This window comes from Heterodontus francisci, chromosome 12, assembly GCF_036365525.1.
Source record: "Heterodontus francisci isolate sHetFra1 chromosome 12, sHetFra1.hap1, whole genome shotgun sequence".
NCBI classification, from domain to species: Eukaryota; Metazoa; Chordata; class Chondrichthyes; order Heterodontiformes; family Heterodontidae; genus Heterodontus; species Heterodontus francisci.
In genome coordinates this window covers 21,095,334-21,114,317 of record NC_090382.1, presented here as the reverse complement: position 1 = coordinate 21,114,317, position 18,984 = coordinate 21,095,334, and the positions used below count along the sequence as shown (strand labels likewise).

Here is an 18,984-nt window from a genome sequence, read left to right as displayed (position 1 = left end):
ACACACAAATAGATTACAAAGTGGAAAGTAGGTTTTTATGGTTGGATTAAAGTGCAGAATAAATAAAAGTTAAATATACCATTGATGGTTGGATAATTCGATGTTCTTCCAGCTGAAGTTGAATTCTTGAAGTCCTTGGCTGGTCAAAGTGCACTTTGTGGCTGGCCCACTTTGCTCAGGGTTTTCTTAAAGGCAGACTTGTGGGTCTCTTCCCCTGATCTCTGGCTGTAGCAATCTGCAGGCTTGGAGGTTCCACAGTCACAGACAGTTTTGAAACTTGAGGGAAAGAGAGGGAAGCACACAGCCTTCTGCTGCTACTCAGTTTCAGCCTTGTCTCCTCCCTGTGTAACAAAACTCCCAGTTTTTTCAGAGGTGGACAGACAGTCACATGGTTCTCTCAATCCCCTTTGTTTTTAATGAGGCCCAAAGTCTAAAACCCAAAATCTCGCTCAGGTGGTGATGTCAGTGTTTATCCTCTGGAAGGACGTCTCCACTTATGAATGCCTTGAGATGGCTTTAGATGTCTTGCAAACATGGATGATCTTGATAATCTACTCAGTTAGTCAAAGTATTGTTCTGGCTGGGCTTCTTGTTAGACATTCGACTCTGGTTGGACCTTGGAATGTGCAAAGATGTTTCAGAGGAAAATTTCAGTGGCCATCTTGGCTGCAGTTTATCTTTTAAAGTTAACTGTAAGATTTTCTCAATTAAAAGTCTAATGTAAGTTTCCAACCAATGAATTAATATTTCTCATTTGGCATGTAAGGTTTATTGGACAGAGTAAATAAGGAGAAACTGTTTTCACTGGCTGAAGGTTCGTAACCAGTGAACACAGATTTACGATAATTGGCGAAAGAACCAGAGGCAACACAAGGAAAAAAATTTATATATGCTTTGAGTTGTTATGATCTGGAATACACTGACTGAAAGGGTGGTAGAAGATTCAAAAGGGAATTGGATAAATGCTTGAAGCTGAAACATTTGCAGGGCTTTAGGGAAAGAGCAGCCAAGCGGAACAAAATGGTTGCTCTTCCAAAGAGCCAGTTCAGACACAATGGACCGAATGGTCTCCTTCTGTGCTGTTTTATTCTATGTATGATTCTATGAATTCCTGATACCCTTGCCTGGTTGCACTAGATTTGTTAAGGGACCTGAAGCGAGATTTCAATATTCTTATAGTCTACTCATAACAATACTATTTGTTCCGTGTTGCTCCTTCTGTGTGTGGATGTCAACAGTCATAACAATAAGAGATATCCTTGGTCTGCGGTCAACCACGGAGACTTTTTTGAGCTCACCGTTGTTGACAGACAGTGAGAAAATGGTGATAAGGTGTCAGGAGGATCTAAGAATAGTTCCATCCTTCTGAGCTCCTCCGGCTACGGGGATTGAATGCATATTACATGATAGGCATCACACACTACTTAAATGTTAGCAGAATAGAATCTCTTCCATAAAACATTAGTGGCTTTCTTTATGCAGCGGTTGCAAGAAATGCAATTCAGCGGTCACTTTATTAGCCACAGATAATGATGGGCCCCTTGGCAATGCAGGTTTCAAGGCTTTGACTAGCAGCCAGAATAATTCCCCAGTAGTCTCTGAAAGGGAAGAGCGACTAACCAATGCATTGACAGATTAAGAGGAGATGTGATGATGTGATTTACATGTTTATGGTGTGTCTCACACTCACTTCATCAGGTCTTGCCGCTTCCAAATCCTTGTCATCTTTCTCTTCAAAAAAAGATAAATACAAGTTGGTGTTGTTGAGATATTCAAAACGGTTAATAATCTTTTGATTTTTGCACTATAATTCACAGGAGAACAGGAAAGTCAAAAGAGACTCATTGCTTTACCAGTATTTGAGAAAGTTGCAAGTTAGAAGAGAGTTCTCTGATGACAATGATCTTCACACAGCCAAGCTGTCTCTGGGTCACCTTCATGCTCTTCCTAAAGCCACTTATGTCGTGACATTGTTTCCTAGGAGGTGGAGGGTGGTGTAGAGGCAGAAACTGAGCAAAGTGGTGGAGATTCAAAGTGTTCATCTGCTCACCAACCAGCCAATAATTACACACAGGTTCTGGCTGAGCAGCCAAGTTGACTAATGGGTTCTTGGGATGAAACTAAAGGCAGACTTTTTTTTGAGGTAGGATCATGATAGAACCCCTCGCCACTCTGTGCTTAACATACTGCCACGACACCGCCAAGGAAATGCTAATGTATTGTATTGTTTGAATGTATTGTTCGAATAAAAGCAAAATACGGCGGATGCTGGAATTCTGAAATAAAAACAAGAAATGCTGGAAATACTCAGCAGGTCTGGCAGCATCTGTGGAGAGAGAAGCAGAGTTAACCTTTCAGGTCAGTGACCCTTCTTCAGAACTAGCAGTTATTAGAAATGTGAAAGGTTTTGAGCCAGTAAAGCGGGGGTGGGGCAAGAGATAACAAAGGAGAAGATGTAGATAGGACAAGGTCACAGAGAATAACCAATCGGAAGGTCATGGAGTAAAGGCAAACAATATGTTAATGGTGTGCTGAAAGACAAAGCATTAGTACAGATAGGGTGTTAATGGACTGAAAACTGAACAGCCACAAGCACAAACATGAAAAAAACAGTGGGTAGGCAAACTGAACAAAGTAAGATAAAATAAAATAAACACAAAAACAATTTTTAAAAAAAGGAAAACGAACTAAAAATAAAAGTTAAATTGGGGGCCTGTCATGCTCTGAAATTATTGAACTCACTGTTCAGTCTGGCAATGTAGTATACTGTATTCACTGCTCACAATGTGATCTCCTCTACGTTGGGGAGACCAAACGTAGACTGGGTGACCGCTTTGCAGAACACCTCCGAAAGTATGACCCCGAGCTTCCAGTTGCTTGCCATTTCAACACTCCCCCCGCTCTCATGCTCACATCTGTGTCCTGGGCTTGCTGCAATGTTCCAGCGAACATCAATGCAAGCTCGAGGAACAGCATCTCATTTACCGATTAGGCACACTACAGCCTGCCAGACTGAACACTGAGTTCAATAATTTCAGAGCATGATGGGCCCCCCATTTTACTTTTATTTTTAGTTATTTTTTCTTTCTAAAATTTTTTTTGTGTTTATTTTATTTTATTTTATCTTACTTTGTTCAGTTTGCCTACCCACTGTTTTTTTCATGTTTGTACTTGCAGCTGTTCAGTTTTCAGTCCATTAACACCCTATCTGTACTAATGCTTTGTCTTTCAGCACACCATTAACATATTGTTTGCCTTTGCTCCATGACCTTCTGGTTGGTTATTCTCTGTGACCTTGTCCTATCTACATCTTCTTTGTTATCTCTTGCCCCACCCCTGCTTTACTGGCTCAAAACCTTTCACATTTCTAATAACTGCTAGTTCTGAAGAAGGGTCACTGACCTGAAACATTGACTCTGCTTCTCTCTCCACAGATGCTGCCAGACCTGCTGAGTATTCCCAGCATTTCTTGTTTTTATAAAGTATTGTTCGAACTTTGTTACTGGGGAGATGGACTCCAGTAGCCTTTTCTAACCTTGTATGGTGTCACCTGTAGCAGTTCCTGAAAGATTAAGCCAGGAATAGTTGTGGTCATGTGATCAACTGCTTCTCCCTTGAGTAAGGAGGTGCAGCTAAGCTTGCTGGAAGCTCCTGGGAACTTTCCAGACACGCTGAGGGAGCAACCATAATGCTTGGAAGTGTTGAAATGCTCAAACATGTCTGTTTTCACACTGCTGCTGGTTTGCATTTTCCTCCAACCTTCATCTCTGCAAATATTCTCCAATCTGGAAGAATCTATCATGAGACATGAGTGAAAAACTATGCTTATTCCCTACCAGTGCTAATGAACAAAGAATATTAATTGTAATGAAAAGCTACAATATTAATTGTGCTTTTTTCCTTCTCTTTCCCTAGCTCCAGAAATATTTCATCCATTTGTAAATGGATGTACTGGTTATCTCTTTGCTGTGGATTGGTGGTCTCTTGGAATCACGGCCTATGAGCTCCTTAAAGGACAGGTACAGAGAGTTGTCCCTTTTTCTCATTCAGTGAACTCATACACACACCACTTCCAACACAATCTATCAATGAGTCTAAGGATATGGGTACTCTATCATTTTTCTCCCCATGCTAATTTTCACCCATTCTCTTCCCTCTCCAAAGTATTCTTACCTTGCTGGTTCTGGTTGCATAGCTGCCAGTTGCTCTCTGGTGTTATTACTCGTGTATGAACTGTGGCTACAAGGGTTGTCAGGCTCTTTGGGTGCCATGGCCTCTAATCTGGCTGACACTATGGTGATATTAGTTAGCAGAGTACCAACAAGGGATTAGACCCGAAACTGGAGATGCTTTAGGTTTCAGCTGCCCCCTCCACCATAACCCCATCCTTCTCTCTCCCCCACCTCCCGCCCCACAACTACTGCATAAATCCACTGATCCATTGGTAGAACTCTGCATAAATAGTGACCCACTTCAGAACCTTTTCTCGCTAAAATTGGTGACTTGTGCTAGGGCCCTGGTCCATGTTGGTGTTTTTTGAGGATGTTACTTGCCGCATAGATAAAGGAGAACCAGTGGATGTGGTGTATTTGGATTTTCAGAAGGCTTTTGATAAGGTCTCACACAGGAGGTTAGTAAACAAAATTAGAGCACATGGGATTGGGGGTAATATACTGCTATGGATTGAAAATTGATTAACTGACAGAAAACAGAGAGTAGGAATTAATGGGCCATTCTCAAGATGTCAGTCTATTGCTAGTGGGGTACCATAAGGATTAGTGCTGGAGCCACAGCTGTTCACAATCTTTATAAATGATTTGGATGTGGGGACCAAATGTAATATTTCCAAACTTGCTGATGACGCAAAACTAGGTTGGAATGTAAGTTGTGAGGAGGATGCAAGGAGGCTTCAAGGGGACTTGGACAGGCTGAGAGAATGAGCAAGAACATGGCAGATGGAATATAATGTGAATAAGTGTGAAGTTAAGCAGTTTGGTCGAAAAAAACAAAGACAGAATATTTCTTAAATGGTGAGAGGTTGGGAAGTGTTGGTGTCCTTGTTCATGAGTCACTAAAAGTTAGCATGCAGGTGCAGCAAGCAATTAGGAAGGCAAATGGTATGTTGGCATTCATCTCAACAGGAGTAAAGCAGTATTGCTGCAATTGTATAAAGCCTTGGTGAGACTGCACCTGGAGTATTGTGTGCAGTGTTGGTCTCCTTATCTCAGGAAAGATATACTTGCCACAGAGGGAGTGCAACGGAGGTTCACCAGACTAATCCCTGAGATGGTGGGATTGTCTTATGAGGAGAGATTGAGGAAATTGGGCCTGTATTCTCTAGAGTTTCATAGAATGAGAGTGATCTCATTGAAACTTACAAAATTCTTACAGGGCATGACAGGGTGGATGTAGATAGGATGTTTCCCCTGGCTGGTGAGTCCAGAACCAGGGGACACAATCTCAGAATAAGGGGTGGGCCATTTAAGACTGAGATGAGGAGGAATTTCTTCAGAGGGTGTTGATTCTTTGGAATTCTCTACCCCAGAGGGCTATGGAAGCTCAATCATTGAGCATGTTCAAGACAGAAATCGATGGATATCTGGACACTAATGGCATTAAGAGATATGAGGATAGTGCGAGAAAGTGGCATTGAGGTAGATGATCAGCCATGATCTAATTGAATGGCAGAGCAGGCTCGACGGGCTGAATGGCCTGCTCCTGCTCCTATGTGCCTATGTTCCAATGTTCCATGGACGTTGGCAGCATCTCAGCACCATGACCCAAATAGCCAAAACAATGAGAGTTTGTAGACTTTCTGAAGTGGGGAGAGGGAAAGGGATAAAGAACAAGTCCAATCCAATCATCGACCAACGTTCAAGCACATACGCATATAAACAGTCTCTGGCATAGGTCACTGAATAGCAAATGTTGCCTGGCACAGGGATGTTGAGGCCTGTTGTTGTCCCCTTCCCACTGTCCACCCCACAGTTGAGATTAATTAACTTATCACAGATCTGGGGTCAAGCCTAGGATTGTCCAATTCAGTATGGTCTAATCCCACACATGGTGCATTACTCACAAAACCACCACAAAGCCCTTCTTTGCCATTTTAGCCAAATGACAGACCCCTCTAATGGATTCTTCTATCAGAAATTTTTCCTTTACTTTTCTCAGAGCTTATTGGTTATAAAATTCAAAAGATAATGAAATAATTATAGTGACTTAGTAATCATGGAAACGGTGGCATAGTGGCACTATCACTGAGCCAGTAATCCAGAGGCCTAGGCTAATGCTCTGGGAACATGGGATCAAATCCCACCATGGCAGCTGGTGGAATTTAAAAATGAATTAATGAAAATTTAACGAATACAAAAAATGGAATTGAAAGCTGGTCTCAATGGTGCCATGCAACTATCATTGTTTGTTGTAAAAACCCATCTGGTTCACTAATGTCCTTCAAAGAAGGAGATCTGCCGTCCTTACCTGGTCTGACCTACATGTGACTCCAGATGCACAGCAATGTGGTTGGCTCTTAACTCTCCTCTGAAATGGCCTAGTAAGCCACTCAGTTGTCAAGGACAATTAGGGATGGGCAACAAGTGCTGGCCTTGCCAATGATGTCCACATCGCATGAAATAATAATAACAAAAATTAGACAAAGAAAGCAAATGTTTGCTAGATGGCTGTCTCTGATTTTTCGTGCTATATATATACAACGCTGTTTATGCCCTTTCACAGAGACCATATGAAATCCGTTCCAGCACTTCGGTTAATGAAGCCCTTCACATATTCAACTCTGTCAGCATAAACTACCCCTCTACCTGGTCAAGTGGATTGGTGTCACTGCTTCGGAAGGTAAGGACAGATTCAGCACCAAATATAGGGTTCCCAACTCTAATTGAACACATTCTGGAGGGTTTCAACACCTGACCGCATCCCCTTTATCAAGCCATCCCTCCCCATGGTCCATCCTTGTGGTGGGCCACCTTTCCATGCCAATTGGAAAGTGCACAGACTCTTTGTTACCCGATTGGATGGTTCTTCAGTGTCAGTGGAACAGTCTTTCTACCCATCACCAATAATTCTACAACTAACACCAGAAGTCTTCAAAGAAAATGAAGAAAAGACAAACAACTTTTTAATACCCTTTTGATTTTCAACCTGGTTGCTCACAGCAGTGTCCAAGAAATTAATTCCTGGAGACTCCAGGACCATCCTGGAGGGTTGGCAAGTTGATTGATATTTGTATAATAGGGAAAGCTCCGGATGAGGCTAGGCTACTGCCCTCTGTGGTGGGAGGTGTGGAAAATGACAATGATTAAATTCTTTGTGTAGGTTACTGGCGGGTCTTCTAATAATCCATCATTCTGATACTTGCAGGGTTTTCCTCTGCAATTCTGTCTCTTTGAATATCTACCTTAGAGTTAATGAGAAGCCAGCAATATCAAAATCATAACTTACATTGAATTGAGTAGAATCTAATAAAATTAAACCCGCAATCATACTGAGAGAGGAATATGGAAGTGTAACTTGGGGAAAAAGTGCAAGAGAGTCTGAGTGCAAAGAAAGTTATTACTTTTTTCTGTTTCTTGGCAACATTTTCCCCTCCTCCTCGCTCGTTTCAAATGGTGACATGGGATCTTTAATAGCCAACTAAACAGGAAGACTTGTGGGTTGAATTTGAATACACAGAAAAATATTAGGCTGGATTTTGCAGTCAGCAGCCAACAAATGTTAGACAAATGGACATTTTAGGCTTTTGCTGTCAGCCAACCATGCAAACAGCACAACACCTTCTACAGAGCATCTAGGACCTGTGTGAGCAGAGCAAGCAACTGTGTATCTCCTTAACCAATCAGATTAAAGATTGCTAATGAGCAGTACAGAGTCTAAACCAGAAAGTGTCAGCTCGAATATTGAATTCAATGTAAAATCAGACACAGAAAAATAAAGGAAAGGAAGAAAAATTGAATTGAGAGAAAGAGAGAGAGATAAAAGAGACTGAAAGAAAAAGTTCTTTAAAAATTTCAATTTTTAACTTTTTGCAATTTCCACCAATAATTAAAAGCTGAAGGAATGAGACTCCACATTTGTTAACGTTAATTTTCAGTGTCAGAGAGGTTGTTTTGCAGTAAATCTGTCAGATTTACCCTCCTTCCATTAGTAATGTTTATTCATTCTTTTCAGCTGCTTACAGTAAATTCAATCCAGCGCCTCTCCAGCCTGGCAGATATACAGGGCTTTCCTTACCTTGCGGACATAAACTGGGATGCTGTTCTGGAGAAGAAGCTCACAGCAGGTTTTATTCCCAATGTAAGTCATCTCCATCTAGACCTTTGCTAGTTGTCTAACCATGCATAACATATCATTATATGAATCTCAGCCAGTCATTTGTAGGATCCTTGTGTGTTTGTATCTCTTCCTATTTGTTGGTTAACATTTTAAACAATTTTTTGGCGTTCGCAAGTTATGTGGGGTAATCTAAGATATAAAACCCTTCTGTAGCACCTTTCATGACCTCCAGGCATCTCAAAGGGCTTTGCAGCCAATTAAGTATTTTTTTGAAATGTAGTCACTATTGTAATATAGGATGCACAGCAGCCAATTTTCACACAGCAAGATCCTACAAACAGTAACAAGATAATGGCTAGATAATTTGTTTTACTGATGTTGGTTGAGGGATAAATATTAGCCAGGACACCAGAGAGGGGAACCCCCACCTCCGTCCCTTCTTTGAAATAGTGATCGTAGCATCTCGGCAGATGGGGACTCAGTTTAACATCTTATCCGAAAGATGGCACCTCCGATAGTGTCGCATCCCTTCAGTATTGCACTGGAGCATCTGTCTAAATTTTGTGTTGCAGTCTGTGGAGTGGGACTTGAACCCACTGACCTTCAGAATCAGACGCAAGAAATCTGTGTGCCATAAAATGATACCAATATTTTATTCAATGTCCTTTATATTCCTGTTTGGAGGAGTGGGGGGGGGGGCGGGGTGGTTAAGGGGGGAGGGGGTGGTGCCATACTGAGGTGTGGTACCTTCTTATCATCCTTCTGTTACCCTTTACAAGTGGCATTCCTCCTTGGTGATGCATTTGGGGCCATAGCAGCCATTTTGTCCCTAGCAACTATTGCAAGGCAAATCCGTTGCTTTCAAAATCCTCCACATGTCGGCATTTGGCAGCAATGACTGGAAAAGATCTGAACTGGGAACATTGGCTGATTTTTCTCCTCTTTATGCCCATATATTGAGGCTAGCTGCGGACCAACTGTGCCCCTCCACACCCACCCTGAACCCGCATCCTATCTGAGATTATCTAACTGAACACAGACCATGGATCAAACATTGGACTTTCTCTATTTATGGCAGATGGAGAGTGACTGGGACACACAATAATATCAATTATAATTGTAATAATTAACAACATGATCACAGTGGATTCACAATTATTCCTGCCCGCTTGGCAGAATGTTGGATAATTAAGTGTTCCCCTAATCTTCACCTGATACAGTTATCAGGTTTTGACGTCTGATTGAGATCTCACATCAAGTTTGCTGCACGTGGAGAAACAGCTCACATTAGTCATTTTACAAATTAGATATCATAGGAAATTCTGGGCACCCTAACTCCTGCTGGACTCCTGTCCCAAAGCCCTAACTCCTGCTGGACTCCTGTCCCAAAGCCCTAACTCCTGCTGGACTCCTGTCCCAAAGCCCTAACTCCTGCTGGTCTCCTGTACCAAAGCCCTAACTCCTGCTGGACTTCTGTCCCAAAGCCCTAACTCCTGCTGGACTCCTGTCCCAAAGCCCTAACTCCTGCTGGACTCCTGTACCAAAGCCCTAACTCCTGCTGGACTCCTGTCTCAAAGCCCTAACTCCTGCTGGACTCCTGTCCCAAAGCCCTAACTCCTGCTGGTCTCCTGTCCCAAAACCCTAACTCCTGCTGGACACCTGTCCCAAAGCCCTAACTCCTGCAGGACTCCCGCCCAAATCCCTGACTTTTGGCTTTGACAAGGTCCCACTTGGCAGACTGGTTAAAAAATAAATGCCCATGGGATCCCAGGAAATGCAGCAAGGTGGATACAAAATTGTCTCAGTTGCAGGAAACAAAGGGTAATTGTTGACTGGTGTTTTTGCGACTTGTGGGCTGTTTCCAGTGGTGTTCCACAGATCTCAGTACTGGGTTCCCTGCTTTTTGTGGTATAGATTAACGATTTGGACGTAAATGTAGGAGGCGTGATCAAGAAGTTTGCAGACGACACAAAGATTGGCCGCGTGGTAGATAGCGAGGAGGATAGCTGTAGGTTGCTAGAAGATATTGATGGTCTGGTCAGATGGACATAAAACTAGCAAATGGAATTCAACCCAGAGAAGTGTGAGGTGATGCATTTGGGCATGTCAAACAAGGCAAAAGAATACATGATTAATGGGAAAATACTGAGAAGTTCCTATCCTGAGTGGTGTGAAACAGGGCTGTGTTCTCGCACCCACACTTTTTGGGATTTTCTTCTCCCTGCTGCTTTCACATGCGTTCAAATCCTCTGAAGAAGGAATTTTCCTCCACACAAGATCAGGGGGCAGGTTGTTCAACCTTGCCCGTCTAAGAGCGAAGTCCAAAGTACGGAAAGTCCTCATCAGAGAACTCCTCTTTGCTGACGATGCTGCTTTAACATCTCACACTGAAGAATGCCTGCAGAGTCTCATCGACAGGTTTGCGTCTGCCTGCAATGAATTTGGCCTAACCATCAGCCTCAAGAAAACGAACATCATGGGGCAGGATGTCAGAAATGCTCCATCCATCAATATTGGCGACCACGCTCTGGAAGTGGTTCAAGAGTTCACCTACCTAGGCTCAACTATCACCAGTAACCTGTCTCTAGATGCAGAAATCAACAAGCGCATGGGTAAGGCTTCCACTGCTATGTTCAGACTGGCCAAGAGAGTGTGGGAAAATGGCGCACTGACACGGAACACAAAAGTCCGAGTGTATCAGGCCTGTGTCCTCAGTACCTTGCTCTACGGCAGCGAGGCCTGGACAACGTATGCCAGCCAAGAGCGACGTCTCAATTCATTCCATCTTCGCTGCCTTCGGAGAATACTTGGCATCAGGTGGCAGGACTATATCTCCAACACAGAAGTCCTTGAAGCGGCCAACATCCCCAGCTTATACACACTACTGAGTCAGCGGCGCTTGAGATGGCTTGGCCATGTGAGCCGCATGGAAGATGGCAGGATCCCCAAAGACACATTGTACAGCGAGCTCGCCACTGGTATCAGACCCACCGGCCGTCCATGTCTCCGTTATAAAGACGTCTGCAAACGCGACATGAAATCGTGTGACATTGATCACAAGTCGTGGGAGTCAGTTGCCAGCATTCGCCAGAGCTGGCGGGCAGCCATAAAGACAGGGCTAAATTGTGGCGAGTCGAAGAGACTTAGTAGTTGGCAGGAAAAAAGACAGAGGCGCAAGGGGAGAGCCAACTGTGCAACAGCCCCAACAAACAAATTTCTCTGCAGCACCTGTGGAAGAGCCTGTCACTCCAGAATTGGCCTTTATAGCCACTCCAGGCGCTGCTTCACAAACCACTGACCACCTCCAGGCGCGTATCCATTGTCTCTCGAGATAAGGAGGCCCAAAAGAGAAAAAGAGACTGAGAAGTTCAGTAGCAGTGAATGTTCACAGATCCCTGAAGATAGTTCAGGTCGATAAGGTGGTTAAGAAGGCATATGGAATCCTTTCCTTTATTAGCCAAGGTATACAATATAAGAGCTGGGAGGTTATGTTGGATTAAAAGCAAAACACTGCGGATGCTGGAAATCTGAAATAAAAACATGAAATGCTGGAAACACTCAGCAGGTCTGGCAGCATCTGTGGAGAGAGAAGCAGAGTTAACGTTTCGGGTCAGTGACCCTTCATCAGAACTGAGGTTATGTTGGAACTGTATAACTCAGTGGTTAGGCCACAACTTGAGTACTGTGTGCAGTTCTGGTCATCTCATTACAGAAAAGATGTAATTACACGAAAGAGGGTACAGAGGAGATTTACGAGGAGTTTGCCAGGACTGGAAATTGCAGCTATTAGGAAAGATTGAATAGGCTGAGGTTGTTCTCCTTGGAACAGAGAAGGCTGAGAGGAGATCTGATTGAAATGTACAAAATTTTGAGGGGCCTGGATAGAGTGGAGGTGCAGGGCCTACTCACCCTAGCAGAGAGGTCAGTGACGAGGGGGCATAGATTTAAAGTGATTGGTAGAAAAATTAGAGGGGAGATGAGGGGAAACTTTTTCACCCAGAGGGTCTGGAACTCACTGCCTGAAAGGGTAGTTGAGGTGGAAAGCCTCAACTCATTCAAAAGGAGTCTGGATATGCACCTCAAGTGCCGTAATCTTCAGGGCTATGGACCAAATGCTGGAAGGTGGGATTAGAATGGGTGGATCATTTTTCGGCTGGCACAGATACGATGGGCCAAGTGACCTCTTTCAATGCCTTAAACTTCCTATGATTCTATGATTCTGCTGGGCTGCTGTCCCAAAGCCCGAACACCTACTGGTCTCCTGTCCCAAAACCCTGACTCTGGTTGGTCTCCTGTCCCAAAGCCCTGTCACCTGCTGGTCTCCTGTCCCAAAGCCCTAACTCCTGTTGGACTTGTGCCCAAAGCCCTGACACCTACTCATCTCCTTTGGGCCAGTGTTTCTTTTAACTTTCTCTCTTTTAGCTGTAGGTAGTGTCATGGAAATATAGTTTTTTCCCCCTGTTTAAAAACTAAGGGGGGCAGTGTACCTTTAAGACTGATATTTGTTCTCTCTCTGGGAACAATATGTGCAAGCTGCAAGCCTGTTTCCGAGGCAACAATAGGAGAGAGAAGTCACCTGCTGTATTGTATCAGTTGACTGTGTGTTTAAAGACGAGCTAGAACCAGTTTGATCTGGAGACCAGATTTCTCTTAGCAGAAAAATCTACATTGATCTACAGGCTGTGTATTGTCTAAGGCAGGGGAAAACCCCCCAGAGAGGAGATCTTTGTATTGTTGCTGGTAGCAAATTCCTTTTTACTTCCAATCTCGAAGAAGTCTTTGCCTCAGGAGTGACTTTCCATTGCCTTTCTCTGTTTCCGGGAGTTCTGGAATTCTCAGTAAAGTTTCTACCGATAGACTTCCAATTAAAAAAATCCAAATAGACCTGTTGCTATACTCTTTGTTGAAAGAACTGTGTGACGCCTGTGGCAATTTTGAACACCTATCCATTAAAGACTGTTCATCGAATTCACTTGGAGACTTCGAGTGGCATCTGACTACATTCTGGTACTCAGCTTATTGGCATACTAAGATCTTAAAGGGATAACTCTCTTAAAGGCAATCACAAAACACAAACTGCTTCTGGTCTGCTGCCCCAAAACCCTGACTCATGCTGGGCTCCTGCCCAAAGCCCTAACCCCTGCTGGTCTCCTGTTCCAAAAGTCTGACTCATTTTGGTTTCCTGTCCCAAAGCCCTGACTCCTGCTAGTCTCCTGTCCCAAAGCCCAAACTCCTGCTGGTCTCCTGCCCCAAAACCGTGACTCGTGCTGCTCTCCTGCTGTAAAGTTGTGGTGTCCTGACTCAATGTGAAAATTCAGAGCTACATGGGGAATATAATAAATTCTACCGAGCACCAGACACAGCTTAAAATATTCAATTGCATTTTATGCAAATCTCAGTCAAAATTCCCAAGCAAAATACAGGTAATTGACAGTGTGATCACTGGGAGTGTGGTCAATTGCAGTTCTACTGCCCATAGCCAGTGGCTGAAGGCCAAGCTCATGAGTTTCAGGGAACTCCATAATGCTGGGAAATGACTTGCCAGCATGGAGATTGATACTTAATTGCAGTAAAAAGATGATACACTCCAAAATCACAACAGAACATGCCAGAAGTATGCAGTGGATCAGTCCAACACACCGCCTTCTCCATTCAGACGCTGACTGACAATTGCTGTTTTGATTTCAGATTTCCAGAGTTTATTTTAAATACTTCCAAATCCATATAATTGAACAGTTAATGAATAGCAAGATTCGAAAGCAGAGCAAATAATAGATGAGTCTCGAGGCCCGTTATTTATTTGGAATCACATTTGTGTGTCACTTTCATTACATTACTTAAATCAGAAATAAAGTTATTTCAAAGAGTACTAAGGCTAGGTTAATGGATCACCCCGAATTTCCTTTGCAGGTTTTCACAATATGTACATTTTCTTTCTGTACTGTGTGCAGGAATAATTTTTATGGTAATAAATGCCTGACAACTACTCAGCTTCTGATAGCACAGTGCCTAGGGATTTATTTATCCATGTGTCACATGGAACTGTAGCCAATTTGCTCACATTTTGTCTTTTGTTTGCATGAATGAAATGTGCTGGCACCTTCTCCCCTTCAGGGTATCCAAGGATAGCTCGTCTGATTCCTGTCCTGTCAGGTGAGGCTGCACAGCAGCAGGCTGTGGAGGTGTGAGGATGGATTGATCTTCTTCCGCAAATAAAGCCAGATTTATGCCGATGTTTGCCCTGAGATTAAAAGGGTAATTTAGGAGGTTCCGCCACCGGTGGGGAGCCTCATGAGATGAGAGTGTGGTTCGAAGATCGCTTTGTAATGGTATAAGGGGCCAAGTCTGCGACCCATGATCCAGTCTAGTGAGGTGGGAGTTCCCCTTAAAGGTGTGCAGTAGAATCTCGATAGGGCAGTGTTTACATGGGGATGATGGGTTATTAGTCTTGCTTTCTTGTATTTACTTCATCGCATGGACTGTAGAAAGGCCAACATGCAGAGATTTAGAGAGGTGAGAAAACAGCTTTTCACTGACTGAGCACTGCTGCAAACAGAGGAAGAGCCCCAATGAAAGGAAGTCACATGCTCTTCACCTCTTTGGAAAGTTCTTTCTCCTCCATGTTCTCTCCTACTAAAGAAAGGACTACTTTGTTCCGGAGAGTGGGTTCCAAAGCCTTCATCGTGAAGGTGGGCAATGAGTATCAGCAGCCTATTCAACTGTGGAAGGCATTACAGACAACCCCCTAATCTTAACCTGTTAAGGCCTCTCCTAAATTGCAAAATGTGCGTGTTTAAGGATCTCACTGGCCTGTTTATGTCAGAAATGGGAGAGGGCTCCTGTGGAACATAAACACTGACACAGACCAGTTGGGCCGAATGGCCTCTTTCTGTAATGCAGTGACAGACAGAATGATTTGTTCTAAACATTTCAAATGTACAGTGAAGCTTCTAATGTATGCAATATAAACACACTGACAGATGGCACAGTGTGACTAGATAAAGCAAAATAACGGTCCAAGGTTCAACCCCTCGCCTGAGCAGAGTTGGTAACCTCAGCAGCTGGGATGGCAGTGAAGGTGCCACAGCTGGACTTGGTGCCCTTGAACTAGGGAGAGGAAAACTGAGCCAGGGTGCCTGTCGATGAGCGCTGTCTAGTGACTCCAAATTGAAAATGCCAGTTTAAGGGCAGGATCACACTCGGCTGTGATGAATAATTTGCAAACATTACTGTCCAGGTTCACAGTTAATTCAAGCGTGAGCTAGACCTGTTTCTGACTGGAGCGCAGATGCCTCATATAAAAGGTAGGTACTATGTAATATTAATCAGGACCAGAGTGGTGTCTCGAGCTGGTTTTGATTGTCTAAAGCGGGTTGGAGAGAATTTTTAAGATTTTCCTCTCGTAATTGGCCTGGGATTTTATCTGGAGTATTTTCCATACCTCCTGGGTGTTTCCGTGGCTTTCAGGTCAGATGGGGAGTGTATATGTTGTGATGAACAAGGCATCACCATTGAGTGGAACAGGTTGTCATTATTGCTTGTATGATGAGTATTAACTTCGGCCAGTTACCAGCAAACTGTACGTCCCTACAGAAACAACTCCCAGTACAAGCCAGAGCTTAAGAGGAAGAGATGAAAGCTAACTTTATGAATCCATTCATCTAACAGGCGGGGTTTCTCTGATATATTTATTTTGCTTTGTTTGTAGAAAGGACAATTAAACTGTGACCCGACATTTGAACTCGAGGAAATGATTCTAGAGTCGAAACCCCTTCATAAGAAGAAAAAACGGCTGGCGAAAAAGCTGAAGGAAAACAGAAAAGACAATTCATCACTGGTCAGTGAAAACACTTCAAACCCCAACTGGGACCTGAGGGGGCTGGTTCAGAAGTAATGAGGAAGAGTTGGTTATGGGTTAAGGCTTGTGTTTCCCCTTTGGGTGAGTCACTGGTTTCAGCTGCCCCATCATGGATGCTGGTTGTGGTGGTAAGGGAATGGGCCATAAGGAAATGGGCTAGGAGGGAGTTAATGTTACATGATTATTAACAGCTAATTTCACAGTGAGATTGACAAATCTCAAAAGCTAAGTCTCTGCCCAGTATGAATATAGATACCACTGGAAGATCTTAGTTTTGATTCTCAATCTGTGCTGACCTCAGTTGGAGTATTACTGTTAGTCCCGACATGCTGCTCTGGTTGGGGGTGGGGTGTTGGGGGGAAGGTGGGGAAGCCGAGGGTCGTCATCCAATGATGTCTTCCCCAGATTGCTATCCAGTGATCTCTGCTGGACGGTATGCCAATCAGGCTTAGCTATGATGCCTTAGTTAGTTGAACAGTTTTCTGGCAATTCACTGTTCCTAGAGTTACAAAGAATGGCCATTTGGGTAAGATACCAAAAGGTGACCAATACCTTGGAATTAAATCATTTTCTAACAGGAATGGGCACCATCAGGACAGAACAGAAAATAACTGGTGTAAAAAAAATCAATTCAGAAAATCATATGTTTAACAATTTGCCTTAGGATAGGAAATAAGAATTATAATTATCAAGTAATAGCTTTATAATTAAAATATTAATTGATAGGAATGCCTTGGCCATTTCATAGAGTTTCATTGCAGTTCCACATAATTACAAATGAATAACTTGTAATTAAAATTAAATGGTGGTTGATAACTGAAATTTTGCTCTGAATGAATGTTGTAATTGCTGGGTTATCACTTTATAATTACATCCTTATTTAAGGAATGTTAAAAGGTCTTTAACAACTTCTAAAAAGTACAGCTAAAATTAAGTAATCTTAATTTGCACTGATCTATGTTTGCTCTCTATAGTTGATATTGCTTTCTAAAATGTTTATTGATTGTTAAATAACAGACTTTGCCTTGGTGATTTGGTTGATTGATAAATGTATTTGCTGAGTGTGGAATCTGAATGATACAGATGAGGAGGGCCCCAGCTTTGATTCCCACTGTGCTGAGCAAGCTGATGTTAGCTGTGCTGGGGCTAAGGATGCTCCAATTGCCCATGGCATTCCTGCACTGGCAGTGGTAAAAACCATGCGGTATTTCAATGCATCCAATCTCTATCCAGCAAGCCTTGCTGATGACTGTATGTATGTGTGTATGTGTGTATGTGTATGTGTGTGGATGGTAATTTATGCTCTCCCTTATGGTGAGTTTGGAGGCAGGAGGGCATTTAATTGGACGAGATGGTGGCGGATGGGGACCCCACCCGTTCTCACCTCCACCCCGATGAAGTCTTCCCTCCGCACTGCCAATTGAGGCCCTTAATGGGAAATTAATGCCAAATGAAAGGCCTCTTTCCACCGCCGCTGGTATTGACCCAGCAGCAGACAAGCCTGTCGCCACACAGGGAGCAAGACATACAAACCCATCCGGGGTTACTTGTGGTCTCGCAGAGGGGCATCCCTCATTCAAAGGCACTCAGTGCCTGATCGCGGGACCCGACATGGGGGAAGGGGGGGCCCAATGAGAGCCACCGCTCTGCCCTTTCTGCCGACCTCCCGACACTCCCGTCCCCCATCACTCCCATCCTGCGAAACCCCTCACGCCATCATTCACCTCTGGCCTGGGTTACTCCGCGATCCGAGGTCTCTGGTGGATGTTATTCCAGCAACAGTCACTGCCTCCCTCGCAGCACTGCTGATCAAAAGAGCTGCTGACCTCTGATTAGCCAGCAGCACTCGCCGAGTGTGACTTCCTGCCCCTGGGGTCCTGATCCCGGGGAAGGCCTGTCGGTGACATGTTAATTACCTGATTGTCTCGTAATTCGGCAGGCCTTCCCAGGAGGAGGCAATGTGGGTCTCTCGCCAGCTCGCGAGTCGGTGGCTGAGACCCCTGTTGCCTCCATAAAAGTTCCTCCTGTCTGTGTGTGTGTGTATATGCGTGTGTGCATCAGGTGCGGACAGATGCAATGCCACAAATGGCCTGCTTGTTTTTGGAGAATGCCCCTTTGTCGAGGAGCTAAAGGGTGGTCATGCCCATAAACATAAGAACAGAAATATGCCATTCAGCCCCTTGAATCTGTTCCATCAATCAGTTAAATCCTGGCTGCTCTGTATCTTAACTCTATTTGCCCGCTTTGGTTCTGTAACTCTAATGCTATTACCTAATGAAAACTTAGTGCAGAAGTTATTGTTTTATACTGAGAAGCTCCTTATGGTGGCCTAATTTGTGTCATTGTTACTATTTCAATATATTGACTAGTTTACTGTTCACTATCTTCTCATTATTAAAGATATCAAGGGATGGGGAAAGTGGGGGAAAAAGGCATTGAGGTAGAAGATCAGCCATGATCTAGTTGAATGGCAGAGAAGGCTCGAGGGGTCGAATAGCCTACTCCTGCTCCTATTTCCTGTGTTCCTCAAATCAATCAATCAATCTCAGTTTTGACATTCTCAATTGACCCCAAAGCTCAAGAGCTTTTTGTTGGGGGAGAGCTCCAAATATCCATTACTCTTTGTGTGAAAAAGTGCTTCCTGATATCACTCCTGAACGACCTAGCGCTAATTTTAAGACGGCCAAATCTGTTTGTCGACCTGACTCAACCACACGCTTTCCAACCTCGCTCAATCACTGAGATTAGTGGCGCCTTCATTCACCACAAGTTTAGTGTCAAACCAAAACCATTTTATATTGAGACTAAACGTGAAATGTTTAACTTTAAGGGCA

At 43.7% G+C, this 18,984-nt stretch overlaps 1 protein-coding gene across 1 annotated transcript in view; it reads left to right on the top strand.

The window, feature by feature from the left end:
• LOC137375553 (serine/threonine-protein kinase 32A-like) overlaps nucleotides 1-18,984 on the top strand; it is a 344,635-nt gene that overhangs the window by 273,838 nt on the left and 51,813 nt on the right. Inside the window, exons 7-10 of the mRNA XM_068042898.1 lie at nucleotides 3,916-4,019; nucleotides 6,739-6,855; nucleotides 8,188-8,313; nucleotides 16,001-16,129. Coding sequence (XP_067898999.1) covers nucleotides 3,916-4,019; nucleotides 6,739-6,855; nucleotides 8,188-8,313; nucleotides 16,001-16,129 — 476 coding nt within the window. The remainder of the gene's footprint in view (nucleotides 1-3,915; nucleotides 4,020-6,738; nucleotides 6,856-8,187; nucleotides 8,314-16,000; nucleotides 16,130-18,984) is intronic.